The sequence below is a fragment of the Salvelinus alpinus genome, chromosome 35 (genome assembly GCF_045679555.1).
Source record: "Salvelinus alpinus chromosome 35, SLU_Salpinus.1, whole genome shotgun sequence".
In the NCBI taxonomy this organism is placed as follows: domain Eukaryota; kingdom Metazoa; phylum Chordata; class Actinopteri; order Salmoniformes; family Salmonidae; genus Salvelinus; species Salvelinus alpinus.
In genome coordinates, this window is record NC_092120.1 from 9,520,772 (window position 1) to 9,548,660 (window position 27,889).

The window sequence follows — 27,889 nt, forward strand, 5'->3', positions numbered from 1 at the left end:
TCCATCTCTCAATGCTCACTCCTCTCCCCTCATCCATCTCTACCCCCTCCATCTCTCAATGCTCACTCCTCTCATGAACTCTACAACACTACAGAATCTGTTCTGTATTAGTTCTTTATTTTAGCAGGTCTCATTCATATTGGAATCTCTTTCTAAAGTGAGTCTGGGTCATGAAGGGAAGCAAACATTCACCTCATTATTACAACATGTATCCAAAAAATAAGCAGATTGTTCTTTGTCTTTTTCTCTCAAAACAGTATCCAAGTAGTTTTTTTATTTGGTTCATTCCAGGACAATGGAAACAAAGCTTGTGTCGACATGTCAATCACTCCTTTCTAATACAGAAAACAATTCAGCACTAACATGACAGATAGAGGTCATATGATTCTGGGAAACTCAGGGTTGAACAGCAGAAAGGCACTTCTGAGAACACGATACAGACAATATCTAGCGAGCGAGAGAAAGATTCAGAGAAAACTCAAGGGCCCAGTCATCCCCTCTCAAGGGCCCATCTGCTGCTTTCCAACAAAGTGTTGCATCTGGGTCTAGTTTGTGAGGTGTACAGAGATAGGTAAGAGGTCTTTATAAACTACATTTTTTATAAACTTTACCTTTATTTAATGTCCGAGTTAATAGTGCACTATAAAAGTAGAGAGTGGTATGCAGTCTAAACACTGTTTACGTACTTTTTTATTTCCCCACCTATCGCAGAAAAAGACATTGGAAATATAGGGAGCGTTACTTTATTCACCACGAACGTCTCAGCGTTACTAACCCACTGTTTTACCACTAGATCACTGGTAGAGAGAGAGAGAGAGGGGTGTGGTCAATGTTCCATGGCGTCCTCTTCCTCCTCCTCATCGTCACTGCTGGGCTCAAAGTCTTCATCCAGGGCAGGGTCTGTCTCCTCCTCCTCCCCCTCTGTCTCACCACCCAGTTCCACCAGCAGCTGCTCTATGTGCTCCAGTATGGGCCCGTCGTCACAGTGCAACTTCACGTACAGCTGGAGAGAGAGACACAGTTTGTTACATACATGCACGTTTCCACCAGGACTTAATGTGAAAAATGCCTCTTTCCTGGTGTATTGGGCTCAGCAGAACAAGGAAAGCGGATAGGATATTTCTCTGCTCTCTCTCACATACACAGTATTGCTGTTGTTATCTCAGTGAAATGTGCTGTGAAGCGGGACCATTACAAAAGCTGGTCCCCCTGTAGACGGGACCAGTAGATTTCCCGGTGTATAAAACTCTGCCTGAGTGGAAGCACTGGACTGATAACAGAACGGAACCCACTACCACAGCAATCAGCACGCGCACACACACATTCCTTTTGCTCGAAACAACTTCTCCTCTAGTGAGGGAGATAAGCAGGTCTGAGAATCTGGGCTGAACTGCATTATTCTGTCTCATCCATGCACGCACGCACGTGCACACGCACACAAAGTACAAACAGCAGCAGGAACAGATCACCTTCACACTGCCAGTGTAACCCGGCCAAAATAGTTTGTGTGCGCGTACGTGCATGCGTTGGTGTTGCCCCAGGAACAGTCACCAAGCAGTAGGCCCTGACTGAAGACGCTTGGCCCCCTAGGAGCTCATTTGGAGACAGTTGATATCCTTCATTTTCAAGCTGATCACTTGAGTAGCATGGCATATCGATAAAATGTACTTATTCAACTTAAGCTGTGACGTTTATGGAATACTCATTTATAAAGAGGAACGCATCTGCCAGGATAGTATCATTTTTCATTGCGATAGCCGTTAGTTAAATAAACAGTGTTATACATTAGAGAAGAGTGCTGAGCTCAGCAAAGCCACACAATCAATTAAACCCATTTCTCATTTAAAGTAATGTAAGTTTTCCTCCCTTCTTTCACAGGTTGGCTGTCTGTGTGGTGTGTATGTGTGAGAGAGTGTTTGTGTCTTTCTCTGTGTGTGAGAAGAAGAAGCTTTCCCTCAAAGCCTGGAAACTCTGAGGCACATCTGGCCACTGCCACACACACACCCCCCCAATGACACGTCTTTCCTAAGCCGTTGTGACAGGGGGTGAGGGTGTGTGAGACCTGTGAAGAGAGAGGAGGGAAATGAACCCTTTAACTATCTCACCCTCTCTCGAACTCTCCTTCCTCTTTCTCTCCCCTCCTCCCCTCTCCTGATCCCTATATATTTTCTTGAGGTTCAGGTTGATTAAGTGTACATACAATAAATGGCACATATCTCATATAAAAAGCTAAGCAGAAATTGTGAAAGCGAGTCGATGTGCCCTTGAGGCAAAATTAATGATAGACTTACTTTCTTTCTTTCTTTCTTTCTTTCTTTCTTTGTGTGACTAATAGAGATCAAGGATTTTCTCCTCACCTCCCTCTAAATCACAATCCCCCTCTCCTATCTCAGCTCCTCTCAAACTTCCCACAAATCTCTCCTGCTGTGTCTCCACTCCCTCCATGCTTCACCTTTTCCTCCTGACCCACACTACTTTCTTCACCTTCTCCATCCCCCCCTTCTCTCTCTGCTCCACAAGTGACCTTCCTGTCTGTGTGACAGATCACTGCTCAAACTCCAACCTAGAAACACACACCCACACACACTCTCTCAGGAGATGAGGAGGGCAGGGTAGGGAATGATGTGAGAGGTGGAGTGTTGGGGAGTAGAGGCTGAGGGATGGTGGAGTATGGTTAACAGCAGAGGAGGTGAAATCAATAGTAAAAACATCCCAGAGAGAGGCAGCATTGTGTGTGTGGAGTAAAAGAGTGTATGTGTATAAATTAGTGTGTGTGGGAAGGAGCAAGTGGAGGTCAAGCGTTTTACTCTTTGATGAGCTAAAGGCGATCCCTTAGGGTATGGATGACTTGGAGGGTATGTGTGTGATGTAATTTTAATGCTGTGGTTGAAAGGAGTGAGTGAACTCCAGGAGTGGTGAAGTGTTAATAGTGTGTGTATGCGTGTCAGGGTTTTTGTTAGGAAAATGTGGCGCCGGACATTTGACCGGCAGCATTTTAACTTCACAAACATTTGAGAGATTTACCGGACCTATATGCATTGGGTGCGTAACCTGATTAGGGCGTCCACCCATGGTGCTCAGAATAATTAACCTGATTAGGGCGTCCACCCACGGTGCTCAGAATAATTAACCTGATTAGGGCGTCCACCCACGGAGCTCAGAATAATTAACCTGATTAGGGCGTCCACCCACGGAGCTCAGAATAATTAACCTGATTAGGGCGTCCACCCACGGTGCTCAGAATAATTAACCTGATTAGGGCGTCCACCCACGGAGCTCAGAATAATTAACCTGATTAGGGCGTCCACCCACGGAGCTCAGAATAATTAACCTGATTAGGGCGTCCACCCACGGAGCTCAGAATAATTAACCTGATTAGGGTGTCCACCCACGGTGCTCAGAATAATTAACCTGATTAGGGTGTCCACCCACGGTGCTCAGAATAATTAACCTGATTAGGGCGTCCACCCACGGTGCTCAGAATAATTAACCTGATTAGGGTGTCCACCCACGGTGCTCAGAATAATTAACCTGATTAGGGCGTCCACCCACGGTGCTCAGAATAATTAACCTGATTAGGGCGTCCACCCACGGTGCTCAGAATAACAGAACTCACATTTAGATAATGGTTACTCAGAACATGCAAGTCGACAATGCAATTGTGTGCGTCCGTCTTACCGAATTCTGATGAGCAATTTGAAGATGTTAGAATAACTGCCACATATACTTTTCCTCAGCCAACAAGACGAGTAACAGACAAATCACTAGCCTATGTCAATCTACTATCCACATAGTAGAAAAGTTGACCTATTCTATTGGTCAGCTTGTTGAGAAAGAAATAGCCTATTCCAAACAGACTCTGGGACAGTTGTGGGACAATAGATCCCAAATTCATACAACCATTAGGCCTAGGCTACATTAAAACATGTATAAGCAATGAGGCTGATGCAACAGATTAGAACGTTGATAAAGTATTCATTCTTCACATTATAAGCGCAGCAATGTGCACAAGGCTACGCGCGAATGTACGCAATTAGTGGTAAGACACTGTTGTCAAAAGCAACCGCACATGCGAGTAGTTTCATGTGACAGATGAAAAATATACATTCGAAATTTAGAAAGAGGGGAGATTTAAAGATGCAACAACTAGCATGGGTTGCTAATATGACTATGATTGTGCCTTTGGCTACTGGACAAATAAATAAATAATTGCCTCCCCAGTTCTACGGTCGGATTTTACTTTGAAGCAAGGTAAGACATGCCTCATCATATGAAGTAAAATGTTCAGGTTTCAAACAATTAAGTATGTTTTCAAAATGCATACTGGCTTCCAGCTCATTGCAAAGTGATGTGCGACTCCCTGAAGCCTGCATAAAGTTGCCTACATGCACTTGAATGGCGAATGGGAAGTGCGCTTCAATTAGGCCTACCAGTTGAGAAATAAAAATAGTAGTCCTAGCTCTTTTTAAATCGTGGATTTAGAATTGTTTTAGAATGACTGGGCTTATAAGAGCACCTTTAACTCCAGCAGCAACTAATGAGCTGTTTGAGAAGCTGTAGCAGCAGCTCTCGCGCTGTCTGACAGATTTTCCTCTCATAGGTTCTGTGTCTGTATGCTGTGAGCATGTGATAAACATAACGACTAACGAACGTACACGCGCGCCAATTTAATTCCACGAAATTATGCAAATTAACCTATAGACCATTAAGCATGAGTGGTCAAATGTTTACAACAACTGGTATTTCCAAAAAGCTATATTTTGCCATGGGATTCTTTTTCTTCGCTGGACAGTTTTATTTAAAGGCTGAAAAATATATATATTTTACTCCGAAAGCCGGCTATTGTCAGCTAACAGAAACCCTGGTGTGTGCACGTATGTGTGTACGACTCCCCTAGAGAGAGATACATTGCCAAAGACATGTACTGTTCACACCACTACCTGTGTGTGTGTGTGTGTGTGTGTGTGTGTGTGTGTGTGTGTGTGTGTGTGTGTGTGTGTGTGTGTGTGTGTATGTGTGTACATTATGCATGGCGTTCATGCCTGTGTCCTGTGACAAACATACAAATTGCATACAGCTATTTGTGGCTTTATAAGGGGCTAAAAGTTTACAGCTCCTCTTCTCTCCTCTCAGAATGGTTGAGAGATGGTTGTAGGGGTGTCAAGGTCAACCATCATCCAACCCCCTTGTAACCTTCCATGAGAGAGAGCCGAAGAGAAACAGGGTCTGTCTCTTTAGAAGTAATGTGGTGAAGCACATTCATCAGACGGGAAATTAATAATGGAGATATTTCAACGAACATAATCAAATGTGCACAGACACATGCACACACACAGACATGCAAAAATGTAATTAAATATGCACACTCACACAAAGAGTGCTAACAACATAATTAAGTATGCTAGAAGTGGACTTGTGTCTAAACAAGCCAGTGTGAACTAGGTCTCATTAACATTTTCTGTTTTTCTGACTAACTCTGAGACTGAACACTTTAATAATTAGCATGCTCACAAACACTGGTCTGTTACGAGGGAAGACTCTCACACACACACTAGCAATGCGCGGGTTGACGCTAACCCACAGTCCCCATAGTTATATCCGCGGGGTGGGCAGGTTTATTTTGTGGATTAAGGGCTGATGGGTGGCAGGCGGGCGGGTTGAATAAAGAAAAAAATCATATAAATGTATAATTATTGTGCAATTCATAACTAAAGGTTACATTGGGGGTTTGTTTAATTATTTGTATCTTACGTCAGTGTGTAAGCCTAAGCTTCAGGGCCTAACTGTACAGGCGCCAAATACACAGCAATTGCCAAATGCTTTTGGGAACACTGGCAGAAAAAGTTCAAGTTGGTCTACTGAGGCAAAAAGGACAATGTCGGCATATAATTCAATAAGAGAAAAGCGGCGAAATGGAGTTTAAAATAAAGAGAAGGAGGACCAGAAAAGTCATATATGGGAAAGATGATGTGTGATGGTTGTGAGGAGCTATACAAATCTGACAGTCACAAGACTGGGACTTCAAATATGTCAAGGGACCTGTACTGTTCAGATGGGTTAAATGGAATAGGAACTGAAATCTGGACACTAACTGTGGGTCTATAACCACTCACAGTCTTAATATTAACTCCTGCAGAATTAAGCAGTTCTTGCAGTAAAATTATACACCAAATGTAAATTTTGACTTAGAAAGAGCAGTGGAGAAATATTATTTATGTATCTTGAGAGAATGAATGCGCGGTTAGGGACTGTCAGAAATGGTCCCATCTTTACCAGCATCGAAAAAGCTGATAGTATTTCAACCACATAAAATAGGCATCCAAGCCAAAATGAAATCTTATCAGAAACATGTTGGGTCGTTTTCACAGCTTTTAACTCCCTCTAACTGGTAAAATGTTGGTAATTTGGACATTTTGCACAGAAACTCATTCCCGTTTTTTGGGGTTATTGCTGCGCGAGAGAAACAGAGATGAAAGAGAACTTTACCAATGTCAACTAGATTGAAGCATTCATTCTATCGATGTATACATAACCTCTTGCTCAACGGAAAATATGTATTTAGTCTTCTAAGGCAGGTATTCCCAAACTGGGGTACGTGTACCCCCAGGGGTACACGCAATGACGTCGGGGGTACGCCAAATAAAAATGTGACTCACATCAAAATATATACAGTTGAAGTCGGAAGTTTACATACACCTTAGCCAAGGACATGTAAACTCAGTTTTTCACAATTCCTGACATTTAATCCAAGTAAAAATTCCCGGTCTTAGGTGAATTAGGATCACCACTTTATTTTATGAATGTGAAATGTCAGAATAATAGCAGAGAGAATTATTTATTTCAGCTTTTATTTCTTTCATCACATTCCCAGTGGGTCAGAAGTTTACTTACACTCAATTAGTATTTGGTAGCATTACCTTTAAATTGTTTAACTTGGGTCAAACATTTCAGGTAGCCTTCCACAAGCTTCCCACAATAAGTTGGGTGAATTGTGTCCCATTGCTCCTGACAGAGCTGGTGATACTGAGTCAGGTTTGTAGGCCTCCTTGCTCGCACATGCTTTTTCAGTTCTGCCCAAAAATTTTCTATAGGATTGAGGTCAGGGCTTTGTGGTGGCCACTCCAATACCTTGACTTTGTTGTCCTTAAGCCATGTTGCCACAACTTTGGAAGAATGCTTGGGGTCATTGTCCATTTGGAAGACCCATTTGTGACCAAGCTTTAACTTTCTGACTGATGTCTTGAGATGTTGCTTCAATACATCCACATAATTTTCCTACCTCATGATGCCATCTATTTTCGGAAGTGCACCAGTTCGTCCTGCAGCAAAGCACCCCCACAACATGATGCTGCCACCCCCGTCTTCACGGTTGGGATGGTGTTCTTCGGCTTGCAAGCCTCCAGACTTTTTCCTCCAAACATAACAATGGTCATTATGTCCAAACAGTTCAATTTTTGTTTCATCAGACCAGAAGACATTTCTCCAAAAAGTACAATCTTTGTCTCCATGTGCAGTTGCAAACCGTAGTCTGGCTTTTTTTAATGGCGGTTTTGGAGCAGTGGCTTCTTCCTTCCTGAGCGGCCTTTCAGGTTATGTCGATATAGGACTCTTTTTACAGTGGATATAGATACTTTTGTACCCGTTTCCTCCAGCATCTTCACAAGGTCCTTTGCTGTTGTTCTGGGAGCGATTTGCACTTTTCGCACCAAAGTACGCTCATTTCTAGGAGACAGAACGTGTCTCCTTCCTGAGCGGTATGACGGCTGCGTGGTCCCATGATGTTTATACTTGCGTACTATTGTTTGTACAGATGAACGTGGTACCATCAGGCGTTTGGAAATTGCTCCCAAGGATGAACCAGACTTGGAGGTCTACAATTTGTTTTCTGAGGTCTTGGCTGATATCTTTTGATTTTCCCATGATGTCAAGCAAAGAGGCACTGAGTTTGAAGGTAGGCCTTGAAATACACCCACAGGTACACCTCCAATTGACTCAAATTATGTCAATTAGCCTATCAGAAGCTTCTAAAGCCATGACATAATTTTCTGGACTTTTCCAAGCTGTTTAAAGGCACAGTCAACTTAGTGTATGTAAACTTCTGACCCACTGGAATTGTGATACAGTTAGTTATAAGTGAAATAATCTGTCTGTAAACAATTGTTGGAAAAATGACTTGTGTCATGCACAAATGTCCTAACCGACTAGCCAAAACTATAGTTTGTCAACAAGACATTTGGGGAGTGGTTGAAAAACTAGTTTTAATGACTCCAACCTAAGTGTATGTAAACTTCCGACTTCAACTGTATGTATGTGTATATATATATATATATATACAGTGGGGAGAACAAGTATTTGATACACTGCCGATTTTGCAGGTTTTCCTACTTACAAAGCATGTAGAGGTCTGTAATTTTTATCATAGGTACACTTCAACTGTGAGAGACGGAATCTAAAACAAAAATCCAGAAAATCACATTGTATGATTTTTAAATAATTAATTTGCATTTTATTGCATGACATAAGTATTTGATCACCTACCAACCAGTAAGAATTCCGGCTCTCACAGACCTGTTCGTTTTTCTTTAAGAAGCCCTCCTGTTCTCCACTCATTACCTGTATTAACTGCACCTGTTTGAACTCGTTACCTGTATAAAAGACACCTGTCCACACACTCAATCAAACAGATTCCAACCTCTCCACAATGGCCAAGACCAGAGAGCTGTGTAAGGACATCAGGGATAAAATTGTAGACCTGCACAAGGCTGGGATGGGCTACAGGACAATAGGCAAGCAGCTTGGTGAGAAGGAAACAACTGTTGGCGCAATTATTAGAAAATGGAAGAAGTTCAAGATGACGGTCAATCACCCTCGGTCTGGGGCTCCATGCAAGATTTCACCTCGTGGGGCATCAATGATCATGAGGAAGGTGAGGGATCAGCCCAGAACTACACGGCAGGACCTGGTCAATGACCTGAAGAGAGCTGGGACCACAGTCTCAAAGAAAACCATTAGTAACACACTACGCCGTCATGGATTAAAATCCTGCAGCGCACGCAAGGTCCCCCTGCTTAAGCCAGTGCATGTCCAGGCCTGTCTGAAGTTTGCCAATGACCATCTGGATGATCCAGAGGAGGAATGGGAGAAGGTCATGTGGTCTGATGAGACAAAAATAGAGCTTTTTGGTCTAAACTCCACTCGCCGTGTTTGGAGGAAGAAGAAGTATGAGTACAACCCCAAGAACACCATCCCAACCGTGAAGCATGGAGGTGGAAACATCATTCTTTGGGGATGCTTTTCTGCAAAGGGGACAGGACGACTGCACCGTATTGAGGGGAGGATGGATGGGGCCATGTATCGCGAGATCTTGGCCAACAACCTCCTTCCCTCAGTAAGAGCATTGAAGATGGGTCGTGGCTGGGTCTTCCAGCATGACAACGACACAAAGCACACAGCCATGGCAACTAAGGAGTGGCTCCGTAAGAAGCATCTCAAGGTCCTGGAGTGGCCTAGCCAGTCTCCAGACCTGAACCCAATAGAAAATCTTTGGAGGGAGCTGAAACTCCGTATTGCCCAGCGACAGCCCCGAAACCTGAAGGATCTGGAGAAGATCTGTAGGGAGGAGTGGGCCAAAATCCCTGCTGCAGTGTGTGCAAACCTAGTCAAGAACTACAGGAAACGTATGATCTCTGTAATTGCAAACAAAGGTTTCTGTACCAAATATTAAGTTCTGCTTTTCTGATGTATCAAATACTTATGTCATGCAATAAAATGCAAATTAATTACTTAAAAATCATACAATGTGATTTTCTGGATTTTTGTTTTAGATTCCGTCTCTCATAGTTGAAGTGTACCTATGATAAAAATTACAGACCTCTACATGCTTTGTAAGTAGGAAAACCTGCAAAATCGGCAGTGTATCAAATACTTGTTCTCCCCACTGTATATATATATACACATACATACAGTTTCAAATGCATGTAGACTAGTCAAATAATTAGCATCCAATCACATTAACCGTTACTCTCTTGCGGGAATTCCACTAACGGTCCGTATGTAGCCAAACGTAGCTGTTGCTCATGTTGGTATCTGTACTGATGGCGCAAAAGCCATGACAGGGAGACATAGTGGAGTGGTAATGCGTGCAAGCAGTTGCTCCCGATGCCACTTGGGTACACTTCAGCAACCACCGAGAGGCTCTTGCTGCCAAGGGAATGCCTGACCACTTGAAAGACGTTTTGGACACTACAGTGAAAATGGTTAACTTTGTTAAAGCAAGGACCCTGAACTCGTGTATTTTCTACACTATGCAATGACATGGGCAGCGACCATGTAATGCTTTTACAACATACCGAAGTGCGCTGGTTATCAAGGGGCAAAGTATTGACATGTTTTTTAAAATTGAGAGACAAGCTTAAAGTTCTCTTTACTGGCCATAATTTTCACTTGTCCGACCGCTTGCATGATGACGAGTTTCTCAAACGACTGGCCTATCTGGGTGATGTTTTTTCTCATCTGAATGATCTGAATCTAGGATTACAGGGACTCTCCACAACTATATACAACTATGTGCGGGACAAAATTGAGGCTTTGATTAAGAAGTTGGAGCTCTTCTCTGTCTGCATTAACAAGGACAACACACAGGTCTTTCCATCATTGTATGATTTTTTGTGTGCAAATGAACTCAAGCTTACGGACAATGTCAAATGTGATATAGCGAAGCACCTGAGTAGGTTGGGTGCGCAATTACGCAGGTACTTTCCCTAAACGGATGACACAAACAACTGGATTCGTTATCCCTTTCATGCCCTGCCTCCAGTCCACTTACTGATATCTGAACAAGAGAGCTTCATCAAAATTGCAACAAGCGGTTCTGTGAAAATGTTATTTAAATCAGAAGCCACTGCCAGATCCTGCCTTGGCAAATCGCTCTGTTAAGACACTGATGCCCTTTGCAACCACGTACCTATGTGAGAGTGTATTCTCAGCCCTCACTAGCATGAAAACGAAATACAGGCACAGACTGTGTGTGGAAAATTATTTAAGACTGAGACTCTCTCCAATACAACCCAACATTGCAGAGTTATGTGCTTTCAAGCACACCCTTCTCATTAACCTGTGGTGAGTTATTCACAATTTTCGATGAACAAATAAGGTTTTATATGTAAGGTTAAATGGTTAAATAAAGATCTAAATTATTGATTATTATTATATTATTATTTGTGTCCTGGTCCTATAAGAGCTCTTTGTCACTTCCCACGAGCTGGGTTGTGACAAAAACTCATACTCATTCTTATGTTTAATAAATGTATTGTATAGTGTGTATGGCAGACTACAATGATTTCAAAAAACAACATTTGAGAGTGTGCTGACACTGGTTCTAGAGGGGGTACGCAGCTGGAGGTTGAATGTTTGAAGGGGTACGGGACTATAAAAAGTTTGGGAACCACTGTTCTAAGGCAACAAGTAAATGACAGAAGCTGCATGTATCTAATTATAGACAAGTTGAGTAACAAATCGCCTAACAAAATGTTGGAAAGCAGAAAAATAGGCCTATCTAAATTAGGCGTAAAAAAATAAATCCTGCATCCCCAGTCAATCTCTGACTGTACAGCGCATTTTCTATATTAGCGGGTCGGATGGTTGGCGGTTGCACATAGTTTGGCGGTTGCGGATGGGTTATTAGCAATTATGGGTGGTTGAACAAACAGCTGACCCGCGCATAACTAAAACACACAGTCTTGTATAACTAACCTTGTGGGGACACACACACAATTCAGTCCCATTCAAAATCCTATTTCCCTAACCCTTAACCTTAACCCCAAAACCTTACCTAATAACCCTAACCTTAAAAATGAACCCTAGCTCCTAACCCTAAAACTAATTCTAACCTTCCCCTTTTGTTTGTTTACTATTCGTGGGGACTTCTGGTCTCCACAAGTATAGTTAAACACATCCACACCACACACACAAAAACACACCAAATTCTAAGACCGACACGTAGCTTCTCGAGGTAAGAAAACGATTAAGATAGAGTTAACATTTCAGAATCCCTGCCAGCAGTGAAGCTCTGTATCATACTTGTGTATTACTGACTGTACAAGCTGAAAGTACAATATCAACCAAACAGACTTACATCAATACATAGCCTCATCAGTGTGTGTGTGTGTGTGTGTGTGTGTGTTTACCTTCTTGGCTTTGGTCAGGTAAGATCTGGCCGCCTCCTTCAACGCTTCACGCTCCTCCCTCTCCTCATCGCTCTCTTCTCTCTCCTCCCTTCTTCTCTCCTCCATCTGCAGGTAACACACCCAGCCTGAGAGATACCACACCTGTGAGAGAGAGAGAGAAAGAAATATGTATTTTATTAAGTGAGCTCAGCTATGACAGGGGAAACACATTTAACGGTCTAGTCTACGAGAAATCTGTACCTAGAACTGTGACAAACAGGCTTAACACACACGCGCACACACACCGGAGGCACTTATTGAAATGCTCACAGCATCCTCATGAGCTGCCACTATGGTAAAGAGCTGGGCCTGTGCTGCAGCAGTTTGTCTTCGCAAACTTCCGTCTCCACGCGCCAATCTGAAAGTGCTGTCACACACACACACAACTTACAGACTAAAGGACAAAACACAGCTACACACATTCCATTCCTTCTCTCCTCTCAACTACCTGTTGTATTCTCTCTCCCTCATACCAATACTGTACACACCCACATTAAAACATACCCTACATAGTTTACCCTCATCCTTCCACCTACAACACACAGCACACTTGTACTTCAGAAGTTTGTGTGGGTGTGTGTCTCATCTGAGGCCAAGGATCAGCCACCCACACTTCTTGCAGAAGCAGGACATTAACATTCCTCTCATTTACTATTCATTTTACAGCAGAAAACAACAGCGACCTCCAACTCTATCAGCAGACCCATGCATGCACGCACACACTCATGAAGACGAGAGGCTTGAAGGCTGAACATAACTTTATGCCTTTTGAATGATTATACAATTATTAGAAGCATCCTCTTCATGACCGGATCTACAACTTCGTAACTTAAGTTGAGCATAGCGGTTTGAATACACACACTGACCTGTAGGTGCATGTGCGTGTCTAGATCTGGGTTGCTACTTCAATCAGAATGTCTTTGCTTCCTCAAAAGAAACTCCATTAGAATAAGTCTCTTTCAAAGTGTTTATGAAATATGGTCTGTTTTGCTCGTATTTATGGCTCTATTAAACTAAGCACACACACACACTCTTCATGAGCACACCCACCACTCGTCTCAGAAAATTAACGAGCCAGCTAATTAAGAACTTCAGAGAATCCACACAACACCCACACGTTACTCTCTTACTGATAAGTCTACAGTAAGTAGGTGTCAATCAGTCCTCTTGGATGAGACAACAGTCACAGATACCATCTGGTTCTAGAGAGTTTTAATAGTTTTAACAAGGTCTACGTAAAGACTTAGAAAGAGTCAGAATTCCAAGTTTACCAAACCTGTTGACAAAGTACTACATTGTACAGGGAGTTAGTTAGGTACCACCACCTTGACTACTGGCAGCTGTTTGGGTCCATTAACAATGCATGAGTTCCCGAGGTGGGTGACTTATCAAAAAGAATGGTTAGCACAAAACAGTTTGAGCTGTGGGTAGAGGGTTTAGACTAGGTTGTGTCATCGTCATTTCCAGTTGTGTTATTCTGATGGTGCTCGAGAACACTACTGACAAAACAAACACTTTACTGGGTTGGCGCCCCCCCTTGGTTTGTGCTGTGGTGGAGATCTTTGTGGGCTATACTCGGCCTTGTCTCAGGATTGTAAGTTGGTGGTTGAAGATATCCCTCTAGTGGTGCGGGGGCTGTGCTTTGGCAAAGTGGGTGGGGTTATATCCTTCCTGTTTGGCCCTGTCCGGGGGTATCATCGGACACAGTGTCTCCTGACCCCTCCTGTCTCAGCCTCCAGTATTTATGCTGCAGTAGTTTATGTGTCGGGGGGCTAGGGTCAGTTGGTTATATCTGGAGTACCTCTCCTGTCTTATCCAGTGTCCTGTGTGAATTTAAGTATGCTCTCTCTAATTCTCTCCTTCTCGCTTTCTTTCTCTCTCTCGGAGAACCTGAGCCCTAGGACCATATGTCAGGACTACCGGGCATGATGACTCCTTGCTGTCCCCAGTCCACCTGGCCTTGCTGCTGTTCCAGTTTCAACTGTTCTGCCTGCGGTTATGGAACCCCTACCTGTCCCAGACCTGCTGCTTTCAACTCTTAATGATCGGCTATGAAAAGCCAACTGACATTTATTCCTGATTATTATTTGACCATGCTTGTCATTTATGAACATTTAGAAAATCTTGGCTCTCTCTAATTCTCTCCTTCTCTCTTTCTTTCTCTCTCTCGGAGGACCTGAGCCCTAGGACCATACGTCAGGACTACCGGGCATGATGACTCCTTGCTGTCCCCAGTCCACCTGGCCTTGCTGCTATTCCAGTTTCAACTGTTCTGCCTGCGGTTATGGAACCCCTACCTGTCCCAGACCTGCTGTTTTCAACTCTTAATGATCGGCTATGAAAAGCCAACTGACATTTATTCCTGATTATTATTTGACCATGCTTGTCACTTATGAACATTTTGAACATCTTGGCCATGTTCTGTTATAATCTCCACCCGGCACAGCCAGAAGAGGACTGGCCACCCCTCATAGCCTGGTTCCTCTCTAGGTTTCTTCCTAGGTTTTGGCCTTTCTAGGGAGTTTTTCCTAGCCACCGTGCTTCTACACCTGCATTGCTTGCTGTTTGGGGTTTTAGGCTGGGTTTCTGTACAGCACTTCGAGATATTAGCTGATGTACGAAGGGCTATATAAAATAAACTTGATTTGATTTGATTTACTGTATATTCATAGGAGTTAAAACTCTGTCTGTCTGTCTGTCTGTCTGTCTGTCTGTCTGTCTGTCTGTCTGTGTGTATATATATGTGAGTGTTTCTGCTTAGAGCAGGTGTCTCCTGAATGAGTTCAAAGGTTGAGCAAGTGACTGCTCTCAATCTGTCAGCCGAGGTGTGTAGGAGGAAGGGTGAGAAAGAATGAGCACACTGAGGTTAGATTGTCACACACACACACACACACATCTCTTGCAAATAATACTAATATGGCTCTGGAGCAGAGAGAACTGAACGGAGGCTGCAGGTGTGTCTCCTGCTCACTTCAGACACAGAAAAGAAAACTGCCCCAGAATCTTTTCACGTGTCTATTTTCAAAGGATAAAGCTAAAAACATTAACAACTTCATAGTTAAGAACACTATAAAAATATGGAAGAAAATGTAACGTATTCTTCAAGAACCAATCACTTCCTAAACCTTATGGAACAATCCTTGGATAGCTTTTCATAATACAATGATAAAATGGCCCACATGGAAAACTAAAGGCATAGAAACCATAAATTACTTGGTAATAGGAAATACATGTATTTCCATGACAGAATTAAAAAGCAATTTTGAACTGACCAATGTAGATATTTTCAAATACATGCAACTTAAAAAGGGAAAGGGGGATACCTAGTTAGTTGTACAACTGAATGCATTCAACTGAAATGTGTCTTCCGCATTTAACCCAACTCCTCTGAATCAGAAAGGTGCTGATAATCTAAATTATCGGCACCCGGGGAACAGTGGGTTAACTGCCTTGCTCAGGGGTAGAACGACAGATTTTTACATTGTCAGCTCTGGGATTCAATTTAATCTCTGTTACTGGCCCAACGCTCCTACCTGCCACCCCAAGTTTCATATCAAGAAATTTTACTTTGAAAACTTTTGGACATCAGCACAATCTTGAGGGAATACCATTTGAGTCAGAAAAGGATATTCATATGATAGGTAAGGTATACAAAACCTTGCAGAAAGACTATCCAACTGACAATCTCTTAGAAAAAAAATATATAAACTATTAGAACCAAGACTTAAAAATAACTAATATTGGCACAAGATGGAGGGAATAATAACTAATGGAATTACAGTTAACAAAGTTTATGCTTAATCCAGTATAAACTAATGTATAGCATTTCTTATACAAGAGACAAAATTCTGAAAATTCTACATCACAACGGCAGAGTCATATCTTAAGTGTAAAACTAACAATGACTCAATAATCCATGCCTTCTGGGAATGATAAATTCCAAAAGTTATGGGCAGAGTTAGAAAGTTGGCTGTCAAAAGTATTCATGTAAATTAACTTTTAATCAGTCTGTCTGCATACTGTATTTCAAGACACGGTATATGAGGGTGCAGTGAGATACCCGATGGGTTGGACGATACTTTTTTCATCAATCTGGAAAAAACGTATACTTAAAACTGCAAATCAACCAATCCATTGTTAACATAATGGAAAAGGTAAAATGTTTTATTGTCTAAATGTTGAAAGTGCGTGGGCGACAGAGAGAAACAAAATGGTGCAGTCTGAGGCCATGTGGCGGAGAGAGTGATGCGGGTGCTGGAGAAGGGGGTGTGAGCAGGTGGGCCTGGGCAGGGGTGATGTTGTTGATGTTTGTGTGCGTCTGTATGCTATCGTTTGTATGTGAATGTTTTGTATTGTAAAAAATGTAAAATAAAAACTGACATCATCATCATGACTTACCTGTACCACCTCGTCATCTTCCTCTAGTAGACCCTCCAACACATCTACTGCTGTCTGAGAGAAATCATAAAAACACACAAACCATCATTTCCATTGTTCATTAAACATTAAGCACATCCTGCTCCTAGCCTGAGTCGCTATGTGTGTGGAGGCAGAGAGCGAGGTGTTTCCTGTCACACACATCTCGCTCTCTCTGCCACCCTAATCAATGGATGTGATCAGAGTCTGATCAGACTCTCAAAACCCAGTGTTCCATAGACACGGTCGTCAATAGCAACAAGACAGCTTACACAGTCATCAATAGACAACGAAGCTAATCTCATGATTACTATCAATAATCAGTCAATATCCCTCCTGTCCAATACTCCTTGACCTCAACAACCAATACAGAACTGGTCATGATCAATAGCTAGTCCTCATCAATGGACCTGATCACCAGTCCACACCCTCCTGTGCTGATGATTCCAGACTAGTTCACCTCACCTAGTTCCCCAGTGTACACGATCTCACGCATCTCTTCCTCTTCAAAGAGTTACCTGTCCCATTTTCTTCATCCCTCTTGCACTTTTTATCATCACTTGTGTATGCGAGAGACGGAGTGTGTGTGTGTGTTGATTAATTGTGTGGCTGATTACCTGCTGAGAGGTATTAAGTTTTATTAATTAACACATTCTGATTAGAGGGAAATCAACATCTCATTCCTGATGATCTACAGAGTACATGTTTTGTATTAGAGCTGAGGTTGATCAATAAACTATTTAGCCGATGTAGTTAAACACCCAACTATCGGTGTTAGTTCCAGACCTCCAAGGAGCCAACCACTGAGGAACAGCTTACGAGAAAACAGACATCAACTCACGACAGACACAGACAATCCCCTGACGACAACCCATGATGACAACAACAACTCAACTCTAAGACTGGTTGTCATGACACCACCTCTTGAAAGGACAAAATATTATTCCTGTGTGAATTGCTGGGTACTTTTACCTGTTTATATGTTCTTTATATACATGTACCTCCTGCATTATTCACTTAGTTGAAATACACAGATTCATTCACAGTTGCTTTGGTTTTCCTGCATCTCTGTCTCTGAAACGGTGTGTGGGTGTGTGTGTGTGAGAGAGCGAGACAGCCCTCCAGACTATTATAGTCATTTGTCTTGTCCCTATCCGTGCGCTGCACTCTGGTAAAATGATTCTGTTTAGCAACGTTGCCTGCAGATTACTCAACAGCAACAACAAATACACACACGAAACGTGTCGTCCCCTTTGCTTCAGGACCAGTTAGAAACCACCCTCCTGGGAGTAGCTCCTTTATAACTCTCTCTGTGTGTGTGTGTGTCTGTGTGTAGCCGTGAGCATGCTTGTGTGTGTTTGAAGTGTCTTTATTAGTGTCTGTTCAGTCAGACTCCCGTACCTTTGTTTTTCACTCATACGGCAGGAGATTACAAAGTGATCTATTTGACACTTGGTATTGACCTAAAGGTCCAATGCAGCATTTTTATTTATTTTTCATATCAATATCAAATCATTTCTGGGTAACAATTAAGTACCTTACTGTGATTGTTTTCAATTAAAATGGTCAAAAATAAACTAAAATAGCTTCATAGAAAAGAGCAAGTTTTCAAGCAAGAATTTAGCTAGGACTGGTCTGAGTGGGGAGGGGAAAACTGAAAACTAGCTGTTATTGGCAGCAAGGTTTGGAACTCTCTTATTGGTCTATTAACAACAAAAAATACACTGGTGACATCCTTGTGATGTCACCAAGTAGGCCAAAACTGCATCCAACCAAAACAGGCTGATACTTTAGGTGGTCTTTTCAAACAGCTCTTACACTAAAAGGGCATTATGATCATTTACACAATTTCACAGTATTATTATTATAGTGTGAAAATATACACTTAGTGGCCATATATTTAGGTACACCACCCAATTACAAAAAATTGTGAAATGGTTCACTCCTACAGACAGTGAGTCATGTGGCTTGCTATATAAAGAAAGCAGACAGGCATTGAGGCATTCAGTTACTGTACGATTGAACGTTAGAATGGGCAAAATGACTGACGTAAGTGACTGAGCGCCGGTTCCAGGATCTTGGAAACGGCCGGCCTCCTGGGCTTTTCATGCACGATAGTGTCTACGATTTACAGAGAATGGTGCGACAAACAAAAAAACATTATTTCAGGGGTAGTCCTGTGGGCGAAAACAGCTTATTGATGAGAGGTCGAAGGAGAACAGCAAGAATGGTGCAAGCTAACAGACAGGACACAAACAGGCAAATAACGGCGCAGTACAACAGTGGTGTGTAGAATGGCATCTCAGAATGCACAACTCGTCGGTCCTTGTCACGGATGGGCTAATGCAGCAGACGACCACACTGGGTTCTACTCCTATCAGCTAAAAACAAGAAGAAGCGGCTCCAGTGGGCACGCTATCACCAACACTGAACAATTGAGGAGTGGAAAAACATTGCCTAGTCCGACAAATTCAGAATTTTGTGGAAGCAGCACGAATCCATGGCCCAATTGTGCCTAACGTCAACAGTACAGGCTGGTGGTGGGGGTGTTGTAATGGTGTGGGGAATGTTTTCCTGGCACAAGTTAGGTCCCTTGATACCAATTGAGCAACATGTTCACGCCCTGAAGAATTCAGGCTGTTCTGGAGGCAAAGCGGGATCCAACCCAGTACTTGACTGGCGTGCCTAATAAACTGGTCGAGTATATAAAAAAACTGGGAAATCACGTTTTTGACTGCACTGGGCCTTTAATATCACTCCAATGCAACGTGTAGACTACGTTTGTCTTGTGCTATGGTAATATACAATAAAACAGACAAATTTGTTTACATCCCTGTTAGACAGCCTTTTATCCTTTGTCAAGATAATCCATCAGCATGATTATTACACAGGTACACCTTGTGCTGGGGACTAGGTTTGCAAAGGGTCTGAAACTTTCCGGTTTCCGAAGTTAAGCCCGGGAATTTGGGGAATTTTGCTTAAATTCAAAAAAAGTTAGCTTATAACAGTGAACCTTTTTTGTGGGATACACCAAAGGCAATTCTAGGTCTTGATTTTTTGTTAACAAATACAGTTGTCGGAAGTTTACATACACCTTAGCCAAATACTTTTAAACTCAGTTTTTCACAATTCCTGACATTTATTCCAAGTAAAAATTCCCTGTCTTAGGTCAGTTAGGATCACCACTTTATTTTAAGAATGTGAAATGTCAGAATAATAGTGGAGAATCACTTATTTCAGCTTTTATTTCTTTCATCACATTCCCAGTGGGTCAGAAGTTTACATACACTCAATTAGTATTTGGTAGCATTGCCTTTAAATTGTTTGACTGGGCCAAACGTGTCGGGTAGCCTTCAACAAGCTTCCCACAATAAGTTGGGTGAATTTTGGCCCATTCCTCCTGACAGAGCTGGTGTAACTGAGTCAGGTTTGTAGACCTTCTTGCTCGCACATGCTTTTTCAGTTCTGCCCACAAAATTTCTATAGGATTGAGGTCAGGGCTTTGTGATGGCCACTCCAATACCTTGACTTTGTTGTCCTTAAGCCCTTTTGCCACAACTTTGGAAGTATGCTTGGGGTCAATGTCCATTTGGAAGACCCATTTATGACCAAGCTTTAACTTCCTGAATGATGTCTTGAGATGTTGCTTCAATATATCCACATAATTTCCTTTCCTCATGATGCCATCTATTTTTTGAAGTGCACCAGTCCCTCCTGTAGCAAAGCACCCCCACAATATGATGCTGCCACCCCTGTTCTTCACGGTTGGGATGGTGTTCTTCGGCTTGAAAGCCTCCCCCTTTTTCCTCCAAACATAACAATGGTCATTATGGCCAAACAGTTCTATTTTTGTTTCATCAGACCAGAGGACATTTCTTCAACAAGTACAATCTTTGTCCCCATGTGCAGTTGCAAACGGTAGTCTGGCTTTTTTATGGCGGTTTTGGAGCAGTGGCTTCTTCCTTGCTGAGCGGCCTTTCAGGTTATGCCGATTTAGGACTCGTTTTACAGTGGATATAGATACTTTTGTACCGGTTTCCTCCAGCATCTTCACAAGGTCCTTTGATGTTCTTCTGGGAGTGATTTGCACTTTCTGCACCAAAGTACGTTCATCTCTAGGAGACAGAACGCGTCTCCTTCCTGAGCGGTATGACGGATGTGTGGTCCCATGGTGTTTATACGTGCGTACTATTGTTTGTACAGATGAACGTGGTACCTTCAGGCGTTTAGGAATTGCTCCTAAGGATGAACCAGACTTGTGGAGGTCTACAATTTTTTTCTGAGGTCTTGGCTGATTTATTTAGATTTTCCCATGATGTCAAGCAAATAGCAACAGAGTTTGAAGGTAGGCCATGAAATATATCCACAGGTACACCTCCAATTGACTCAAATGATGTCAATTAGCTTATCAGAAGCTTCTAAAGCCATTACATCATTTTCTGGAATTTTCCAAGCTTTTTAAAAAGGCACAGTCAACTTAGTGTATTGTAAACCTCTGACCCACTGGAATTGTGATACAGTGAATTATAAGTGAAATAATCTGTCTGTAAACAATTGTTGGAAAAATGACTTGTGTCACGCACAAAGTAGATGTCCTAACCGACTTGCCAAAACTATAGTTTGTCAACAAGAAAATTGGGAAGTGGTTGAAAAACGAGTTTTAATGACTCCAACCTAAGTGTATGTAAACTTCCGACTTCAACTGCATAAATACATACACTACGTGACCAAAAGTATGTGGACACCTGCTCGTCAAACAATTCATTTCAAAATCATGGGCATTAATATGGAGTTGGTCCCCCCTTTGCTGCTATAACAGCCTCCACTCTTCTGAGGAAGGATTTCCACTAGATGTTGTAACATTGCTGCGGGGACTTGCTTCCATTCAGCCACAAGAGCATTTGTAAGGTCGGGAACTGATGTTGGGCGATTAGGTCTGGCTCGCAGTCGGCGTTCCAATTCATCCCAAGTTGAGGTCAGGGCTCTGTGCAGGACAGTCAAGTTCTTCAACAAACCATTTCTGTATGGACCTCGCTTTGTGCACAGGAGCATTGTCATGCTGAACACAAATTTGGAAGCACAGAATTGTCTAGAATGTCATTGTATACTGTAGCGTTAAGATTTCCCTTCAATGGAACTATGGGTTCGAACCATGAAAAACAGCCCCAGACTATTCCTCCTCCACCAAATGTACAGTTGGCACTATGAATTTGGGCAGGTAGCGTTCTCCTGGCATCAGCCAAACCTAGATTCGTCCATCTGTCTGCCAGATGGTGAAGCGTGATTCTGCACTCCAGAGAACACGTGTCCACTGCGCCAGAGCCAAATGGCGGTGAGCTTTACACCACTCCAGCCGACGCTTGGCATTGCACATGGTGATCTTATGCTTGTGTGCGGCTGCTCAGCCATGGAAACCCATTTCACGAAGTTCCCAACGAACAGTTATAGTGCTGACGTTGCTTCTTTGGCAGTTTGGAACTCAGTTGTGAGTGTTGCAACCGAGGACAGACGATTTTTACGCACTTTGCGCTTCAGCGGTTCCGTTCTGTAAGCTTGTGTGGCCTACCACTTTGCGGCTGAGCAGTTCTTGTTCCTTCTACTTCACAATAACAGCACTTACAGTTGACCAAGGCAGCTCTAGCAGAGCAGAAATTTGATGAACTTGTTGGAAACGTGGCATCCTATGACAGTGCCATGTTGAAGGTGCCATGTTAAAGGTGGCATCCTATGACGGTGCCATGTTGAAAGTCACTGAGCTCTTCAGTAAGGACATTCTACGGCCAATGTTTGTCTATGGAGATTGCATGGCTGTGTGCTCGATTTTATACACCAGTCAGCAACGTGTGTGGCTGAATTAGCCGAATCCACTAATTTGAGGGTGTCCACATACTTTTGTATATATAGTGTATCACCACTGAGTTTTTATTTCAGCTGTTCAGAAATATCAAATTGGTTAAGGGTTCAGAAGAAGGTGAGTAAAGCGTACAGTAAAGAGAAAAACTTGAATGTGTAAAATAACATGTGCAGAACGTTCGGATCCATCGTTATGAGAAAAAAGTTTCCATTGGCAGGAAGTGGGTGAGAAATCCGTATTCGTAGCCTCTGCTAATTATATTTGACCCTGGTTATAACCACCGTCTTCCTCTCCTCCATTTCCTTCCCTCGTTCCCTCTGCTCTACTAGGGTCAAATGCTTCTTCTCCGCTGTTTAACAACGGATTCCCTATTCGATTCCGATGTGTGTGTGTAATTTATGAGTTAGAATGTTGTTGTTGTTTAGAGTTGAAAACTGCGATGTTAATGACTTGCCTCTAGGTTTACCACTGCTGTGTGGAAACACAGAATTAGAATTTCTTTAACAATAGAAGACTAAAATAGTCTCAGTTACTCTAGATCTGACTAATCTTGTCCTGCATCTCCTGTTCTCCAGTTATCTGCTGCTTCCATCTTGTTGTTATCGTGGTGAATGTTTCCAGGCTCACAGCAATCTTCATCCTCATCTCCACCTCAATTGTTTCTGATTCCTCAATAAATGCACTGAGTCTGTAGTGTGTGTGGCTTGCTGACACATGCAGGCGGATGAAGACAAACAATGTGTCAGACACACACACACCTTTCTACCCCTCTCCCTCCAGATCTTTTCTAAAGCCCTCTATCCTATCATCTCTGTTCCTCCCTCCGTTTACCTCTCTCTCTCTGGGTAAAGACCACTCCTCTATTATTGAAGATGATCTCTGGCAAAGATAAAGAATACAGAGCACTGGCCTTTTCACAGATAAAACTCATCCTACACCCACATACTCCTACCTCATACTCTTCTGCCTCTATGAGGAGTTTGGCCGTGGTGATGCGGGATTCATATGGTGGGATGTCACTCTGGAAAGGGAACAAAACCAGTTAGACACACTCACAAAATTGCTCTCACACAGATACACACAAAGTCACACAAACACACACACGGAGCGATAAGTTGGCCCTCTGACTTGGCTTTTATGCTCTGGGTTGTTTGACTCGCCTGTGTGTGTGTGTGTGTGTGTGTGTGTGTGTGTGTGTGTGTGTGTGTGTGTGTGTGTGTGTGTGTGTGTGTGTGTGTGTGGTATAAGTCTCTCACCTGTGTGTGTTCCTCCTCTATGTCCTCTCTGCTGGGTGGAGCTTCACTCTGTTTCAGGGCAGGTAGCCACGCATCCACACTCCTCATCAGGTACTCCTTCCCCTCCTACACACACACACACAAAAAAAATCTGACATCTGCTCCCCTGATCCAGGCTGCATCCCATCCGGCCGTGATTGGGAGTCCCATAGGGCGGCGCACAATTGGCCCAGTGTCGTCGGGGTTTGGACGGGGTAGGCCGTCATTGTAAATAACAATTTGTTCTTGACTGATTTGCCTAGTTAAATAAAGGTTACACACAACTGTCAAATCAACTCCATCTAGTTAGAGCCACAGTGCCATCTGGTGGCTGGAGGAGATATTTACAAAAGTAACCTTGAGAAGAGCTGCAGTATTCCAAAACTTGTCTTCTCTTTGAAATGTAAGAGTCATTTAGGAGTAAATCCTTAGCTAGCTGTTATTGTTGCTCCCTAAAGATTAAGGCTCTCCGAACAATTGGAGGCCTGTCTCATTGCAGTGCTAGGACTAGCAGATTATCATAAAATTGTATGACAATTGCAAATGCTCTGATTGTTCAGTTATAGACCATTTTTCTGTCTCCCCTCATCACTTTCTTTTGTTCTCTCTCTCCCCAACTTTCCTCCTCCTCTCTTCGTCAGATGTGATCCCTGTGTCCAAATGCATCTGCTTCATAACTAATTCTGCATTAATATCTGTCATAAACTGATTAATGTGTGTGTGCCTAGCTCATCAGATTAATGGCATATGATTCCATTTTCTCACATGAATTAACTCTGATCGCTGCTTTAACAAGATGATAATTTAGCGTGAGACATAACTGCCTCTGATTTATAGTCATAGTGTGTGTGTGTGTGTGTGTGTGTGTGTGTGTGTGTGTGTGTGTGTGTGTGTGTGTGTGTGTGTGTGTGTGTGTGTGTGTGTGTGTGTACTGACCTGGTTCTTCTCTGTACTGAACAGGTAGCTGGCCATCAGCTGTAGAGCCTCTGGGTTGTCAGGATGATAGGTCAGCGCTCGCTCTATGGCCTCTCGACACTGATCTCCTGCCCTCTCCTCCATACTACACACAAACACACACAAATCTGTGAATTCAATACACAACAGGCCTTTCAGGTTACAAAAATGTATATATGATTTTTGTGTTACCAGAGGTCAGTGAAGTAGATCTCTGCCACAGAACAGTAGGCCACACACACGTCTCTGCCTATCAGGATCTCTGACCCCGAGTCCTGGAGTGGGGAGGCTGCTGCCTCAGCTCCTGCTCCTGCCTGGGGTGACAGGGGGATGGTTGAGGTAGAAGTATTCAGCATCTCTGGCTGCCAGTTTGTGACAGTCAGTTTATGATAGTCAGTTTGTGACACAGTCAGTAGAAGTGTTCAGACTGAAGAAACAGCTCCTCCTAGTGTTCTGTGTTAGACATGCATTCAACAAGATCCATGAGTGTGTGTGTGTGCGTGTACTCACTGTGGCTTGTGCGTGTTTCTCCAGCATACACAGTAGTATCTGTACTCCTTTGGTGTAGTACTGCACAGCCTCTTGGCCTGTGTGTATCTGCCCTAGAGACATGTATTTACTATGACCTTCTTCAGGACTCAACTGCACTGCATGCAGAAACACTTAGAGCTGGGGTTAAGGAACACACACACGCATGTGCATTTGCACAACACACACATGCACACAGAGATGCATGCAAACACCATACACACACACTGAAGGATATTTCCTTGGCCCTCTGTGTGTCTCCCAGTTCAGAGTGGATGTGTCCTAGCAGGTCCAGGGTAAGGAGGTTGTCAGGCTCCACCTCTAGTGCTCGCTGACAGAACCTCCCCGCCATCTCAAACTCCAAACTGTCCATACATTCCTCTGTCTGAAACACAACACAGGACAGATGTTAGTGTACAGCATGTGGCAAACTCCAAACTGTCCGTACACTTCTGACTCCATCTGAAACAGGAGAAAGAGAGAGTATGTCTGGAGTGTGTGTGTGTGTGTGTGTGTGTGTGTGTGTGTGTGTGTGTGTGTGTGTGTGTGTGTGTGTGTGTGTGTGTGTGTGTGTGTGTGTGTGTGTGTGTGTCTGTGTTCTACCTTCTCCAATAGTTGTTCGACAGTATATTTTTCAGCAGTTTTTTTCTTGGCTTTCTCCTGCATCTTCAGCTTCATTCTATCTTGAGGTGACAGACCTGCCAATCCAGAGCCTGTTGTAACACAGTCCATATTGTCAACAATAGCCTACATAAGTCTGGCTACAGTTACAGTAGCTAACTAGCAAGTTAGCTCGCTAGGTTGTTCTTTCAGAGTGGACTAGCGAGCTACAGTGCCTTCAGAAAGCATTCACACCCCTCGACTTTTTCCACATTTTGTTTTGTTACAGCCTGAATGGAAAATGTATTAAATTGTGATGTTTTTGTCATTGGCCTACACACAATACCCCCATAATGTCCTAATGACTATGCTGCAATAGTCTATGTGCCTGGGGCTAGGGTCAGTCTGTTATATCTGGGGTAATTCTCCTGTCTTATCTGGTGTCCTGTGTGAATTTAAGTATGCTCCCTCTAATTCCCTCTCTCTCCCACCCCTCCCGGAGTACCTGAGCCCTAGGACCATGCATCAGGACTACCTGGCCTTAGGACTACCTGGCCTGATGACTCCTGGCTGTCCCCAGTCCACATGGTCTTGCTGCTGCTCCAGTTTCAACTGTTCTGCCTGTGGCTATGGAACCCTGACCTGTTCACCGTGCTACTGCTACTGTACATTGTTCCAGGACCTGCTGTTTTCGACTACCTCTACCACACCTGCTGTCTCGACCTCTGGATGTTCGGCTATGAAAAGCCAACTGACATTTATTCCTGAGGTACCGACCGGTGGTCTACAACCACTGTGATTACTAGTTGACCCTGCTGGTAATCTATGAAAGTTTGAACATCTTGAAGAACAATCTGGCCTTACTGGCACAGCCAGATGAGGACTGGCCACCCCTCAGAGCCTGGTTCCTCTCTAGGTTTCTTCCTATGTTCCTGCCTTCTAGAGAGGTTTTCCTTGCCACCGTGCTTCTACATCTGCATTGTTTGGGGTTTCAGTATAGGCACTTTGTGACATCTGCTGATGTAAAAAGGGCTTTATAAATACATTTGATTTGGTATTGTGTGTAGAAGGGTGAGGGGAAAAAAATATGTAATACATTTTGAATTCCGGCTGTAAAGACAACAAAATATGAAATAAGTCAATCGGTATGAATACTTTCTGAAGACACTGTAGCTATCACACATAGTATAACAAATATCACACATGGACAACAACACTAGTTGTCCTTTATAGCGATCTAGCTAACACGTTAGTTACTGTATTAACATACCTCCGTTAGAGCGCGGATCTTTCCTCCTGGCTTTGCTCTTCTTTTTGCCCTTGGTTTGGCCTCCCATTACAACAATGACGATTTGTAATCAAGTTTTATAATTGATGTTAGAATCACTGTAAAAAAATATGGGGATAAATTAGTCCACGCGTAGGGTGTGAGTGCACATGCGCAGTACTGCGTATGGTGTGAGTTCACATGCTCAGTACTGCTAACCCAGCAGCTACGGAGAATGATAGTGGACAAACAGTTCCAGTTAAATGTGAATGGCAGTAAGAACAGTCGCTGTTTGAGAATGCCAAAGGCAATCGATTTGATGTTGCGTTTTCATGTCTCATGTACTATATACAACCTTAATTAGTTGAGTCTTTGATGAAATTCCATTGATAAAGTGTTGAAACAAACGTCATTGCGGTAATGTAGACGGAAAATAGTCGAGAAAGATATGATGTGAATAATTGACAGTCTGAACTCACCAATGGGCTGCCAAGCCGGAGCCCGTGCCTCAAGAACATTCTGGATTTGGACCAATCCACAGCTACGAGCGTTTTCGTCACTCAATACACATTTCCAAACAGCTGTTGTAAATAGACGAATGACATACTTCTAGCTAGTCTGATACCGACGACAATCATATATTCTTTTCAAGATTTTACTACTTCAGATATCTATTACAGGCGTTTGCCTTCTAACAACTGACTAAACGAAAGTTACCGGCATTCAGACCTGGATTTAAACTGCCACCGCCTCAGCGCTCTTTGGAACGTCA

At 43.0% G+C, this 27,889-nt stretch overlaps 1 protein-coding gene across 2 annotated transcripts; it reads right to left on the reverse strand.

The window, feature by feature from the left end:
* Nucleotides 1-96: 96 nt before the first annotated feature.
* On the reverse strand, nucleotides 97-27,730 carry LOC139564677 (uncharacterized). Of its 2 annotated transcripts, none has more exons than XM_071384416.1 (12): nucleotides 27,597-27,730; nucleotides 27,121-27,236; nucleotides 25,854-25,963; nucleotides 25,489-25,635; nucleotides 25,233-25,385; nucleotides 24,915-25,036; nucleotides 24,705-24,828; nucleotides 23,751-23,855; nucleotides 23,447-23,515; nucleotides 16,623-16,676; nucleotides 12,186-12,326; nucleotides 97-1,003 (listed from the first exon to the last, which is right to left on the reverse strand). In XM_071384416.1, the coding sequence occupies exons 2-12, from the start codon at nucleotides 27,185-27,187 to the stop codon at nucleotides 827-829; spliced, it is 1,269 nt and encodes a 422-aa protein (XP_071240517.1). In that variant the 5' UTR covers nucleotides 27,188-27,236; nucleotides 27,597-27,730; the 3' UTR covers nucleotides 97-826. The 2 variants fall into 2 exon arrangements, with proteins under 2 accessions (XP_071240517.1, XP_071240518.1); XM_071384417.1 differs by lacking the exon at nucleotides 27,597-27,730 and adding an exon at nucleotides 27,473-27,491.
* Between the last annotated feature and the right edge of the window lie 159 nt (nucleotides 27,731-27,889).

Bases quoted from the DNA above. Each gene is read 5' to 3' on its own strand.
- LOC139564677 (XM_071384416.1), bottom strand. From the start codon at position 27,187: ATGGGAGGCCAAACCAAGGGCAAAAAGAAGAGCAAAGCCAGGAGGAAA. The intron at 25,037-25,232 runs GTGAGTACACGC...CTGTCACCCCAG, and splicing joins AGAAACACGCACAAGCCACA to GCAGGAGCAGGAGCTGAGGC. The intron at 12,327-16,622 runs GTAAGTCATGAT...TCTCTCTCACAG, and splicing joins AAGATGACGAGGTGGTACAG to GTGTGGTATCTCTCAGGCTG.